A 14,396-nucleotide genomic window follows, 5' to 3' on the forward strand; every position below is an offset into this window, starting at 1 on the left:
CTTGTCCTATCGTCAGAGGCCAAGGAGAACAATTTTTCTCCCTCCTCCTTGTCACACCCTTTTAGGTACTTGAATAATAAGAAGCATCTTTGATCATTCTGCCAGGGCCCTGCATAATCTGTGATTCAGTCAGTACGAGGAGGCCGCACACGTTCAGAGCAGAGAACCTTGGCAGCAGACGTCCCTCTCCGATCTGTCCGTATCGCCCCCTCCTTGTGTCATGGTCCCAGCGAGCCTTCAGCCTTGCCCTCGGCCTGGTCCGCCTAATGAGCCGCTCGCATACATTACCCGCTGTATGTTTTGCTCGCCGCAATCCAATTAGTGCATTCCTGGGCGGGCAACGGCAGGGGTGAGGGGTGCGTCTCTTTACTGCCTGCTTTGTCCTGTTTTCCTGCCGGCGGCTGTTCCCAGTGCTGAGCCGAGCGGCCGAATTCCATTTGGAGCTTGTGAAATGTCATGCCCTTGGGGCTTTCGACACAGCTCTCCCGGCTGGCACGGCCCTGGTTCCCCCCACGCCGGTGTCCTACAAAGGGCAGGCTCGGCCAAACCATGCTGGCTCTGCCGAGGAGCGAGGGCGGCTGACGCCAGTCGAGGCTCCGGCCTGGACTAGGAAATTCAACGGCGCACAGGCGGCACGTCCGGGTGTGCCCCGGGAGGCCCCGTGTCCTCTGGGCTCCCCAACAACTGTCCACGCAGCAACCTCACGGCGCTCCTGACCGGGGCACAGGGCTGTGAGTCCCGGAGGCCAGGGGCCCAATGGGAAACGGGCCGAGCCGGTTTTGTGGTCCAGCTTGGAAGAGGGGTTGACCGCCGTGGCTCCGCTTTCAAAACAAGGAAGATGTTCTCTGCTCCCATTGATGTTTCCCGAAGGGACGCATCTTCTCTAGTGAAAACGTTGACCCCGTGACCCCGGACGGGGAGATTCAAACAAACAGCCGAGATTTAATTACCAGCCGGCTCTCGGGATGTAAATGATCTATGAAAAAGTACACAGTCCTCCGCAGCGGCAGCAAATATTAACCAGGGATGACGACCTCTCTGTTTATGTTACTGCCAGAGGCCTGTCACTGCGCCATGGGCTGCAGGGGATGGAGTCCAGCGCAGAGAAAGAGGCCCAGAGACCTTCAACGAGGCCGCTGCTGGGTGCTCAGAGCCCGGTTCTGCGGTGCTGACTCACATGGAAGGAGCCATGGGGAGAACCCGGCACGCAGGGAAGGGGTCCAGATCCTGGCTCCGCGTTTGTGTCTCTAGCTACCCCAGTCTACTCCTGCCTCGCCCCTCTCCAGGCTCACCCTCCGTCCACTGCCTGGCTTCTGACTTTGGTGCTAACCCTGGGCCCTGGCATCGGGCCTCTCGCTCCAGCCCTGACTTCTGCTCTAGCCACTGGGCATTCCCACCCCCTCCCCGGCACTGACCTCTGAGCGGCCATGCTGGGCCCAGCGACCTGTCTTCTGAGACTGGCTGGTGGTAGATGCTTCGGAGGGAATGCCCAGGGTGCCTGGTCCTTTAAGACGGGTGCGAGATTGTGCAAAGCTGGTGCTTCCGTGCATGGCCAAGATCCTGGAGCGTGCAAATGCACACGCGCAACGTAGGCAGCACGGGGCCCATTCGCCACTCGGGTCGGCGGCCACGATTCCCTTCCACCCGCAGGCCCTTTGGCCCATCGTTCAGAAAACGGCTTTAAAAAGCTCAATAGGCAGAGCCGGGTTCTCCAGACTGCAGGCTGTGCTCGTTGCAAGGCCAGGCTGGGAGGAAAGGCGCAGGGGATGAGGCGGAAGATGCACAAACCCGGAGCCAGGAATAAAGATAGAGCCACTCTGTCTTATCCAGGCGGCTCATGGCCTGCAGGGTCATTCTGGCAGGCAGGGATCAGTCAGATGCCGGGGTGTCCTCTGCACCCCTTGGGCTGGACCACCGAAGCTGGTGGCCTGTGTAGGTGGGTGGGTGTGTGGGGAGTCATACGACAGTGCCTGTATGCCACTAGAGGATAGCCCTCTGCTGTCGGAATCTCCACTCTCGGCGTGCCATGAATCTGAGCACACGTTGCAGTCAAGCCTTTCTGGGAAGGTTGTCGATTGCATCACATGGTAAATACGGATGTCCCTTTCCCATAACACCAGAACTAGGGTCACCGGGTGAAATGGACAGGCAGAAGGTTTAAAACAAACAAAAGGAAGTTTTTCTTCACTCAGCGCACAGTCGACCTGTGGAACTCCTTGCCAGAGGATGTGGTGAAGACCAGAACTTTACCAGCGTTCAAAAAAGAACTTGATACATTCATGGAGGGCAGGTCCGTCAATGACAATCAGCCAGGATGGGTAGGAGTGGTGTCCCTAGCCTCTCTCAGAGGCTGGGAATGGGTAACAAGAAAGGGATCATTGGATGATTCCCTGTTCTGTTCACTCCCTCTGGGGCACCTGGCATAGGCCACTGTGGGCAGACAGGACACTGGGCCAGATGGAACTTTGGTCTGACCCCGTGTGGCCGCTCTGATGTTCTTATGTAGCGCTGTGATCTGAGCCCTGTGTGGAGGCATCTGTAAGGGGGGCCCCCGAGCGCCATGCACATGTGCAGAGTGGTACGGCTCGGGGCTGGGAAAACACTCACCGACACAGGCAAATCCCCAAGGTGTCCTTTCATGGCAGCACGTCTCAGTCTCATGGCGACGCGGGACAGCGACACCCCCTGATGTTCTCCGGCTCCGTGCGGCTGGAGCGTGGCACCCGACGGATCCATTTCACGGTGTTGCACATGCTTGTGAAAACATGCCACTGGGGCGTCATTTGGTCCTCCGCAGTCCAGCCTGGCCTGCGATATGCTTTACCGGAGACATCTCTCGGGAGCTGGATCTCCACCAGTTTCTTCCACATCCTAGGGACGGCACTCTCAGAGCTGGAGCGCAGAGCTCGAATGGCCCCCGGCCGATGCTTTGCATCCCAGGCTTGGGATAAAGCTCCTGTCCTCGGCAGTCACGTAAGTATCGCAACACAACGAGGGTGTGATGTAGTGGGGGTACCTGGCTGGTTTCTATGCTGCTGGCTCTGGGGTAACCCCCACTGGCTGCCGTGGGTACCACGACCCAGCAAAACAGGACGAGTCACTATGCAAACTAGTAGCCAGACACCCCCCATGGAGAGGAACAAAGGAAGGTGGAATGATGCCCTGGCTGGGCGGCAGGGCTGGGAGAGAGTTAGTTGCTGGCTGGAAGCATGGAGGAGACAGCCTAGGGAAAGGGGCTGGAGTTTAGGGGCCCAGTCTCCCCCCATCTCAAGGGGGCCTGAGGCATCCTAGCCCAGCTCTGTGACCAGATTCCATCCGTGCTGTGCTGTATCCTGGAGAGGCAATAAACTTCCTCTATTCCACCGGCTGGTGCAGTCTGTTTGTGCCATTTCGGGGTGCAGGAGACGGGGGACCCCCAACGCGCCGTCACACAGGCTTGGGATAAAGCTCCTGTCCTCGGGGCAGTCACGTAAGTATCACAACACAACGAGGGATTTCCCTGATCCAATGTGGTTTTCTCTGTAGTGTTGGGTGCTGCATGTCCAGGCATGTCAACATGCGGCAATGGATCTGAACAGCTAGTGCGGAATAAACCTGGGGAGGGCACACGTCCTTTTGGATCCAGAGTGACTTCTGTTCCACAACAGAGTGTTCCCATGGGGAGCAATCCCAGAAAAGTTAGAGCAGACCTCAGAGACTCTCCTCGCCCCGTCTACAAGATGCGACCTCCAGAAAGCAACTAAGCACTTGCTAAAATTTCCCTGACTCCAGTGGCCCTTTGTAGAAACTTAAAGAATTGCCTGAATTAGGGCTGGTGCCAAAACAGGGGAAGGGACGTGGCTCAGACTCAGGGCATCCAGCGTGTGATGTGATCGCCTCATTCAAAGGGGTGACCGTTAATTAGAATAAAGAAAGTCCCAGAATAAAATCAATGTCAGGAATGTCTAAGCTCAGCCCTGCCCCTGCCAGCTGGTGTGCCGGGCTAGCGCCTGGGCCAGAAATCCCTGGGGTGCGCACAAAATTGCAGGAGCATGGGGAGATTTTCAAACCCAGCCCAGGGCTTTGCCTGGAATCCCTCTCTGGCACATCCCAATGGGGCTTGTGCGTCTAGGCGGTTATTTTAAGCCTCAGCGGCTCGCTGGGACCCTCCACCCAGCAGGGTAGGTCCCAGGCCCGTTGCATGCTGGGATTGAGCCGGGCTGCTGGCCAGCCTGCTGAACAATTTACTGGCAAGGGGGGGTGGAAATGCATGTAGTCTGTAGCATTAATTTATGAGCTTTTGCTTATCGATCAATCAGTTAGTCGACTGCTCTAGTACACCCTCTAGAACCCCTAGAGGACCAGCAGAGTCTGTGGAGCTGGTAGATGATGGGATCTTGTGGGATGATGGGATGATGGGGCTGGCAGGATCCCAGGGGTCTGGCAAAGCCCATGGTGGCAGGACCCTGGGGGGCTGGAAAAGTGTGTGGGGTTAGCACTTTTGGGGGGGTCACCCAGCAGCTGGGATCCATGGCTGGAGGAGCCAGCAACGGGGCCAGCCTCCAGGTGCGGGGAAGCTGACTGCAAAATCTCGGGGTGCTAGAGCCCCTCCCTCCGCACTCCTACTTTCTGCGCCCATGTTGGGGCCCTGTTTATAGAAGCCCGGGGCACTCACAGCTACCACTGGAGTCAACGCTGTGAACATATGTATTGCTGAATAATGCTAAGTACTCTGCAATCTCACCTCCTGCGTGGTTCAAATTGGCCCCCCCAGGTTAGAGAACACCTGTGACCGACATAGCTCCGTGCCTCAGTTTCCCATCTGTGCAATGGGGGCAATGGCACCGCCCAGCCTCATGGGCGGGCTGTGAAAATATCCACTATGAACGACCGTGAAGCGCTTTGTTCTAAGCCCCCTCCTGGGAGAACCCGCAAGGAAAAGTCATCTGTCCTGTCTGACGAGCCAATCAGAAAGCAGAGATTTGGAACTGGTCTCCGATTGGCTCGGAGGTGATTCATCCTTTGCCCTGAATTCAGCCGCTGGCGGTCAAGGGGCCTTCACCCAGGTCGGCGTATTGGCTAACACGGCCCTTGGCCGCAGCCGTGCTGACTTCTGGGAAACGAGCCACGTGACTTTCCTCTTCCTGTCCTGAGCCAGGGTGTTCTCCTGTGTGAAAGTGCGGGGCACAGTGTGTGTGCGCAGGGTGTGTGTGCGCAGTGACGCTCCAGAGCGCATCGGGCAGGGCACAATCCAGCACCACCAAGGGAGAGTGTCCAACCGGCCTGTAGAGCAGAATCCACCAATGTTGGCAGGAGCCGGAGAGGACGGAAATGTCCGCAGAGTCACACAGCCGCTCGGACACTCTCCTGACTTCTTTCTCGCCAGGTCCCCTGGCTCGGGACGCTGTCACAGTGTCATCCGCGCATGCCCGGATCGTTTTCAGGCCCCCGTCGAAACAGCCCGGTGGACGCATCTGAGCGTTTCAGAGCAAGCATGTCATTCTCTGGCTGAGGCTCGGCGGCTAGATTTCAGCCTGGGGTGCATTTATACAGCTGGGCGCGAAATCCCTGGGAAACAGGCCAGCTTCTTGTGGAAGCCCAGGAGCAAGGAGTCTTCTGCGGCCCCGGGGCCCAAGAAAAAGGCTTGTTATGAAGGGAAGGTTGGGGGAGGGAGTAAAGGGAAAAGCTTGGAACGGGGGGAGGGGGAGGTTCAACAAATTCTCTCGTCAAGCGCATTGGCTTTTTGTACAATTACTTGCGGGGGGGGGGGGAGGGGAACGTCTAGACTATGGGGATTTCCAGGATACCGGAGATAGCCCAGGAAAACTCGGCCGCGTTCAGGGAATGCGCTTGCTCTTCTGCTTTTCTTTTTGCAGAACAGCGAACGTGCTCTGTCAGGGAGCCCTGTATAGCTCGTTCGACGAGGAATAAAGGCTCCGCCGAAAGAAGAGGCTTTCCCGTCCTTTGGCACCATCTAGACAGGGCCAAATGGTGGAAAAGTGTCTTCTGGAAAAGCAATCGGAGCGCAATTTGCGTAGCTTTTTCCAATAAACGGGTGTAGTCTAGACCTAGCCTGTCTGTGTATGTGTGTGTGTGTGTATGTGTGTTTAGGTGTGTGTTTGTGTGTATGTGTGCATTTGTGTGTATGTGGGCATATGTGTGTGTACGTGTGTGTTTGTGTGTGTGAATATGTGTGTGTAGGTGTGTGTGTGTGTGAGTATGTGTGCATATGTGTGTGTACGTGTGTAGGTATGTGTTTGTGTGTGTGAGTATGTGTGTGTAGGTGTGTATGTGTGTGTGTGTCTATGTGTGTGTGTGATCTTCGCTCTTGGGTGAGATCCAGGAAAAGCAGAAAGGACTAATCAAACAGCAGCGCATGCTGTTAGGAAGGAAAACGGTGCCAGCCCGAAAGAGGCAACCACTAAAGTCGGAAAAATAGAATGCAAACGTTTCTGTGATGTGTTCCCAAAGCAGAAATGTAAATCAGCTGAGACGGGGGCGAAGGCGTGAAACTCAGCTCCCGATCCGCCGTCCTCCCGCCCAACGATCCATCCGTGGGGGTTGGAACTGGAGGTTGGGTTTGGCCTCATCTCTGCTGACACCCGACAGCGATGGTGACGTAAGTCCAGGGTGAGCACAGAGCTGACTAGTGCCATATTGCCGTGTCTGGCGCGCTTTGGCAGTGTTGATCGGCGTGCCCCGGACGGGCTGGGGACACGCCAGGTGGCTGGAGAGGCTCTTTCAGAGGAGGTGTCAGCCCAAAATCTCTCCTGGCTCAGGGCTTGTTAGAGCTCCCACAGAGATCTCCTACCGACAATTGGGTGACTGTAAAAGACAGCCTGGAAGTCTGGATCCAAACGCTACCAGCCAATCTCTGCTCCTGTAATGGGCCAGACGGGGTGGGGCAGATGTGCTAGGCAGGGGGAGGTGTTGCCTTCTCAACCCGCCAGCCTGGCCCCGCCCAGACTCCGCCCCCCGAATGCCTGTTGTAGTTGCACTGGGGGCTCAGTGTTGCTGACGCCCAGTGCCCACCTGTGACGTAGTGGGGGTACCTGGCTGGTTTCTATGCTGCTGGCTCTGGGGTAACCCCCCCTGGCTGCCGTGGGTACCACGACCCAGCAAAACAGGATGAGTCACTATGCAAAGGGACCTCTCAACCGGTATGGCCAGACACCCCCCATGGAGAGGAACAAAGGAAGGGGGATCTGCCCTGGCTGGGGGGCAGGGCTGGAAGAGGGTTAGTTAGTGGCTGTCTGGGAGCATGGAGGAGACAGCCTAGGGAAAGGGGCTGGAGTTTAGGGGCCCAGTCTCCCCCATCTCAAGGGGGCCTGAGGCATCCTAGCCCAGCTCTGTGACCAGATTCCATCTGTGCTGTGCTGTATCCTGGAGAGGCAATAAACTTCCTCTGTTTCACCGGCTGGTGCAGTCTGTTTGTGCCATTTCGGGGTGCAGGAGACGGGGGACCCCCAACGCGCCGTCACACCACCCAGCCCATTCTCTGGCCTGGGGAAGCTGGGAGCGTGCTTGGGTGAGGGGGGATGTGGCGTGCTGTCCCTCCTTGGAGTGTGGGGGGAGGAGCAGGGAGGCAGCTTGGTTTCTGTGGAGGCGGGGCCTTGGCAAAAGGGGCGGGGCTGGGGGCTGGCCTACCTGAGCCCTGTCTTCACCCACCACCCTTGGGCCAGACAAACGTTTGGGCCCGATGGCCTTTGGGCAAGTCTGGGACCAGAGTCAAGCTTAACAGCTCAAGTCAACATAAGAACATAAGCATGGCTGTACTGGGTCAGACCAAAGGTCCATCTAGCCCAGTAGCTTGTCTACCGACAGTGGCCAGCACCAGGTGCCCCAGAGAGGGTGGACCGAAGACAATGATCAAGCGATTTGTCTCCTGCCATCCCTCTCCAGCCTCTGACAAACAGAGGCCAAGGACACCATTTTATCCCCTGGCTAATAGCCTTTTATGGACCTAACCTCCATGAATTTATCTAGCTTCTCTTTAAACTCAATTATAGTCCTAGCCTTCACAGCCTCCTCTGGCAAGGAGTTCCACAGGTTGACTACACGCTGTGTGAAGAAGAACTTTCTTGTATTAGTTTTAAACCTGCTCCCCATTAATTTCATTTGGTGTCCTCTAGTTCTTCTATTTAGGGAATTAATAAATAACTTTTCTTTATCGGCTCTCTCCAAAAACCTTTCCAAATGTAGGGTATTTTCCAGGCATGCGTCTCCAGTGCTGGGCCTTGGCGGATGCCCGGGCTGCCTTTGCCACCTGCACGAGCCTGACACATTTACCACCACAGGGTCTCCTGAGTGAGCAGCACAGTGCACTGGCCTTTGGGCTCAAGTTCACACGTGGGGTCTACAGCCAGTATGTGAACATCCTGCCTGTCCCTCCCCACCACATCGAATCACAGAGTCACAGAACACTGGAACTGGAAGGGCCCTCGCAAGGGCATCAAGTCCAGCCCCCTGCCCTCCCGTCAGGACCAAGCACTAGACCATCCCCGACAGGCGTCTGTCCAACCTGCTCTTCAATATCTCCAGAGATGGAGATTCCACAACCTCCCCAGGCAATTTATTCCAGTGTTTCACCACCCGGACAGGTAGGAAGTTTTTCCTAATGTCCAACCTCAACCTCCCTTGCTGCAGTTTAAGCCCCTTGCTTCTTGTTCTATCCTCAGACCAAGGAAAACAATTTTTCTCCCTCCTCTTTGTAACGCCCTATAGGTGCTTGAAAGCTGCTATAGCATCCCCACTCAGTCTTCTCTTTTCCAAACGAAACAAGCCCAATTCCTTCAGTCTTCCCTCCTAGCTCATGGTTTCTAGACCTTTCATCATTCTTGTTGCTCTTCTTTGGACCTTCTCCCATTTCTCCACATCTTTCCTGAAATGCGGTGCCCAGAACTGGACACAATCCTCCAACTGAGGCCTAACCAGCGTAGAGCAGAGCGGAAGAACGACTTCTCGTGTTGTGCTCACAACACTCCTGGTCATGCAGCCCAGAATCCTGTTGGCTTTTTTTGCAACAGCGTCACACTGTTGACTCCTATTCGGCGTGTGGTCCACTCTGACCCCTACATCCCTTTCTGCAGGGCTCCTTCCTAGACAGTCGCTTCCCATTCTGTGTGTGTGAAACGGATTGTTCCGTCCTCAGTGGAGCACTTTGCATTTGTCCTTATTAAACTTTGTTCGTTTGTCTAATTAAGAGCATCCCCGATCTACTTTTGCCATTGGCTGATATGCGCCAACTCCGTTAGTTTCCCACTTGGAAAGGCCACTCTTGTGCCCTGTGAACATGAAAAGATCCCTTCCTACGCCATCGCCACACTCCCTCCTACCCGGGCACCCTGCATGCCCGTCTGGTCCTTGCTTTGACCCAGTCCAACCACGGCACGGAGCGCTTGGTGCATCTTACCTTCACGTAGTCGTATTCACAGAGGTAGGACGATTCCAGGTCAAAATGCATGAAGTAGAGTTTGATCCTAAATCCGTCCGGCACAGAAATATTCCAGGTCACTTCAGAGTCACTGGGGTAGGATTCGGGGAAGTTCGGGGACTGGATCTCCCCAAACATGTCCGTCAGCTCCACGGCACCCGCATTGGCAAGCAGGAAGGCACAAAGGGACCAGGCCAGAAGGTACCTGCAAAACACCATGAAGATCAAGTTAATGTTTCCTCATGCTGGACGCCATCGATCTGGGTTGTCCCATGTTCTGGGAGGTGTGTGTGGGGGGGGATCTATTCTAGACCAGCTCTCTATGGCTGCAGGATGGGCAGCGAGAACGGTTTTTGTGGATGTGGTTTGATCACCTGGGCACGTCTCACGTAGCGATCCCCTGCCAGTGCGGGGGCCTTAGTGACACCTCGGTCTCCCCTCCCTGTGGCACCCACTTTAGTCTGCCGTGGCATGCCAACTGCCAGCCCGTGGGCCCGACCCAGCCCAGGGAACGACTCCGCTTGCCTCTGAAACGCATCTGCCTCCTCGGCAGCCCTGCTCTCCAAAATGGCCACCCTGAATAGAGCCACCTCACTCGCACCGTTGAAGGGCGCCATTTTGTAGCGCACGTCCTTCCGCACATGGCCCCGGGTGGTGCACGGCCCAACGAGCAGCCAGCTGGGGGCACCGCAACAGTGGAATCACCCCTTGAGCTTAAGATTGGGGTAACTAGGTAGAACGTAAGAGCCGGAGCTGAGAGGCGAGGATCACACGGTACCTGCTGGCTCCTCTCTGAAGCCAGGAATGGCTCCCCCCTTTAGCAGTGACTCCGGTGGGACCTCATCTCACCCAGCCGGCGGACACTCACGGAGCCTGACGTCCCCTTCTCCCCATGCTGGAGGGTGTGGTCAGTGCTGACCCACACCAGGACTCAAGTCTCTGAGAAAGACACAGCGCGCCGGAGCAGTCTCCATAGGGACTAGTCAGCCACGTTGCAATCTGGGCACACGGCCTCCTCCCAAACCCAGGGCCCCAACTCGCGGTGAGGAACAGTCGGCTGCGCACTGAGGCCGCTGAGCTCAGGAAATTGAATTTAATGGAAGAATAAACGTCCGGCAGCGTAATGAAATAACGGAGCCTGCAAACGGACTTAATGAAAGAATCGTGGCTCCCATCGCGAAGCGGCGGATTGTTTGCCCTCGTCTGACGAAACCTGGGCCAGCCGGGGGTTGGACTCCCCTCAGACCGCTGCAGCGTGGATACCGTCGACACTGGGGGGTGTCTCTCCTCAGGGTAGGTAATGTACCTCATACGCAGGCAGTCTCTAGGGCCGTAAAAGAATTCTTCTGCTGACCCACTGGGGACTAGGGTGGCAGTGGCTTCATGTTGCAGGGCTGTGGATTTCTCCTACCTTTGAGAGGCACAGCTAGGCCAGGGGAAAGTCCCGGTGTAGATCAAAGCTGACTCTCTGAGCTTATAAATCTCCATTACTGTACTGCAATGAACATGCTCTTCATGTTATATAAGGGGAGAGTAAAGTTAAATTCTTTCTTTCTTTCTTTCTTTCTTTCTTAAAGTTACATTCTTGTCTATTCCTTCCTTCCTTCCTTCCTTCCTTCCTTCCTTCCTTCCTTCCTTCCTTCCTTCCATAGGCATTATCCTCATTTTACAGAGGTGGAACCCTGTACACTCTGGCTACGTCTAGACTGCAAGCCTCTTTCGAAAGAGGCTTTTTCGAAAGCTACTTTTGAAAAGGCCTCTTTCGAAAAAGAGCCTCTCGACTGCAACCAGTACTTTCAAAAATGCAAGCCACTTTTTCAAAAGAGAGTAGCACCTAGGCAGTCTGGATGCTCTCTTTCAAAAAAGCACAGTTTGCATGACATAGCGCCTTTTTTCGAAAGAGCATTTTCAAAAAAAGGCGTTCTTCCTCGTAAAACGAGGTTTTCGGCGGTCGAAAAAACTGCCGCGTTCTTTTGATTTCCTTTCAAAAGAACGCGGCCGCAGTCTGGACGCAGGGGAAGTTTTTTTTAAAAAAGGCCACTTTTTTTTGGAAAACCCCTGTTGTCTAGACACACCCTAGAGAGGTTAAGGTCCAGGTCCTCAAAGGTCAGTTGGCACCTAAATTACTCTGAAATCAGTGGAAATTAGAATCCATTTCTCAGGTTTTTTCTCTGGTGCTGGCTCTAGGGGCTATGTCTAGTCTGCAGTTTTCCTCTGGGATACTGGAAAAGCAATGCTACATCCAAGGAATGCGTCCGCTTTTCCAAAAAAACTTTCGGAAAAGCGGACACATTTTTTTTGCCATCGCTGCGAGCCTCGTTGTGTCGAAAGAGGAGGTTTTTCCGAAATTTGGCCTCTCTCGAAAGAAAAGCAGAAACAGAAACGCAACTTGCGTATCTTTTTCTGACTTTTCTTTGTAGCATAGACGTAGCCTAGGTGACTTGTCCAAAATCACAAGAGCGTTTGGATTCTATGTCTGTCCCAGGTCCCAAGACATTGCTGCTAATAATCCCGCCAACCTGATGCTCAGTCATGTGCTTCTTTTCTGGCACAAACATCTTACATTCGTGTGAGTATTTTTTAAAACAAAACCAGTGAAAACAGATCTGCTTGGCCTTAGTCATTCTGCCTCTACCGTTCTTGACACTGACCAGAGACAAAGCAGTTTAATTCCATTAGCCACATGAATAAAAAGCATCCATAAAGGCAGCAGGTAAAAAAATCAGATCAATTAAAATATTGTTTCAGTTGTAAAAACAAGGTACTCAGGTCTTGTCCCTCACAAGCCAACGGAACTATTTATGCACTAAGTGTGTATAAGTGTTTGCAAGATCGACACTTGAGTTGGCTACGACCGTGAAGAAATTAAAACGATCTCTATGGATTATTTTTAACCTGATGGTTAAACCTCTTCAAAGCAGAGTGGTAGATATCTGGGGATGGTCACTTTCCTCAGCATTTGCTGAGAAGCGGAGAAAGTTAAGGCGCACTGAGAAATCGGGATCAATTTTTCTCTCAGTGCCAGTGAGTTTTAACATGCAACTTTCTGATGGCTTCTTCAAAAACCACAAAAATGTGCAAAGGGAAAAATCTGTTTCTCTTCTGGTAAGAATAAATCTGTGAGGCCAGATTCACAGCTGGCGCAAACCAGGCAGCCCCACTGACTTTGATGGAGCAATGCGAATTTGCACCCGCTAAAGATTTGGCCTGTTATGTCTTTGCTTTCTCGGTAACGGAGGAGGAAAAAGAAGATCAAACTTCTAGGCCATGCCAGGAAAGTCTTATTCTCAGGAAAGGGAGAGAAATGACTTTGGTGTGAGCCGAGAAACAGAAACATGTACAGTATGTCACGCCTTTGCTGAAACTCACACTTTTCAGACACTCAGCAAACGCTGTGTAAATAAAGCACTCCGCAGCAATAATATCCCACGCTTTCTTTGCACCCCCCAAAAAACCAGCCTGCATCCCCCCATCAGCTAGAATTCCCGGGGACTCCAGCATGCGTTCCCAGCACTGGCATGAAGTGGAGATGCGGGTCATGTTTTACTTGCTGCTGCCCTTGCAGACGAAGCAATCAAAAAAAAGCAATCGGCAAAGTATTTTCCAGCGGCAACCCCCCCTTCCTTGGCTCTGTCCAAATAGCGTGGGAATCTCTTTGCTTGTCAGTTTCCCAGATGGGCACTTACCTCATTTTGCTGCTGCTGGTGTTTTCTGATCTGCTCAGATCGAGGGTGTTTTTGGTGTAGGCTTGCTTGTCCCAAACGCGCCTGCGGTCTGCCTTATCTTTGTTCCACAGAGATGTGTATGTGCGTGTGTGTGTGTGTGTGTGTGTGTGTGTGTGTGTGTGTGTGTCTGGCATTCTCCATGCAGATCACGCCTTCCTTTGCTTGCTACAGTTCTACACACACAAACCTGACTGGCCTGAATCTATCCTCTGCTCAGCCCGGCTGGCCTCCCAGTCCCTCCTCTGACTCCGCAGGGCTGTCTCCCGGAATTCAACAAAAGCCACCGGGCGCAGCTAGGTTGGTGTCTTTCGAAATCTGCCAGGTTGTGCGTATGTGTTTGTGTTGGCCGTTTTTTTTTTTCCAGGCAGCCGTGCCAGATGGCTAAAATTGCTTCTCCACAGGGCACACTGCAGAGACACCAGCCCCGTGCGAGCTGGGAATGTATGAAACACAAAACTTGCCCAACAGAAATAACCGAAAAGAGACTTGGGCCCCGGTGCTGGAATCCAGATCTGGGGGTCTGAGACCGGATTTCAGCCTCTCTTGCAGTGCCAAAGCAGCTTGCAGTTTGGGGTGGCACTCTGGTTTCGGAGAACCATCCCGATCATGACAGTCAGGCCCAGGCGCAGATCCAACCTCCACGAAGCTCTGGAGGCGTTGCTCTGGGGTTAAAGGTAACATTCAGGCTGGATTCAGTTCTGGATTTAGAACCCCTTTCAGCGGAAGGCTGTAAGTCTTTGACCAGGCTGGCAAAAGGAACCAATAAAACCCGGGATGCTTTCTCACCCCACACGGCTGCATTTCCCCCTTGCTCTGAACAAAAGGAACGCTTTGCTTCTCACAGATACGGGGAACAAAGTCGAGGCAGGCTGCAAACAAGGGGACTGTCAGCCAGGAAGCCAAAACAGCACCCGCTCCTCTGCCAGACGGGATGCCCTTTGACAGTTTCAGAGTCCAGTCTGAATAGCAGCATCCGCTTAATCCAGCTCGTGTAAATCCTGCCGACACCCCGAGGCAGGCCTGGGGACATACGCTGCATGTTAAATACACGCCCAAGCAGGGATGTGTTGGCAACACTTATGCTAAACAGCATGTTTCTCAAACCTCCCAGGACTTTTCCAGCGCTCTGATGCAGGGCGGTGGCGCTGCAGTTAAAGGGGCCCCGGTTGGTTTAAGGCCCCTACGTTTGCCTGAAGGGCCGGTGTCTTCTCCAGCTCCCGGCCACCTGGAGGATGGTTGCAAATGAAGACAGGGGAGTA

The 14,396-nt window shown here is 54.1% G+C and overlaps 1 protein-coding gene across 4 annotated transcripts in view; it reads right to left on the minus strand.

The window, feature by feature from the left end:
- The window catches only part of MASP1 (MBL associated serine protease 1), a 60,262-nt gene extending 46,164 nt beyond the window's left edge, over positions 1 to 14,098 (minus strand). The window contains exons 1-2 of one of the 4 annotated variants that reach the window (XR_012906329.1): positions 13,099 to 14,050; positions 9,392 to 9,617 (exon numbers count right to left, since the gene is read on the minus strand). Coding sequence is in view for 3 of the 4 variants with exons in the window: in XM_075938224.1 (XP_075794339.1) it covers positions 9,392 to 9,617; positions 13,099 to 13,271 (399 nt within the window). In the remaining variant the exon portion in view is untranslated. Of the gene's footprint in view, positions 1 to 9,391; positions 9,618 to 13,098 lie in introns of all 4 variants that reach the window. The other 3 variants (XM_075938224.1, XM_075938223.1, XM_075938226.1) reach the window with 3 other exon arrangements.
- Between the last annotated feature and the right edge of the window lie 298 nt (positions 14,099 to 14,396).

Source organism: Pelodiscus sinensis, chromosome 10 (assembly GCF_049634645.1).
Source record: "Pelodiscus sinensis isolate JC-2024 chromosome 10, ASM4963464v1, whole genome shotgun sequence".
Lineage (NCBI taxonomy): Eukaryota > Metazoa > Chordata > Testudines > Trionychidae > Pelodiscus > Pelodiscus sinensis.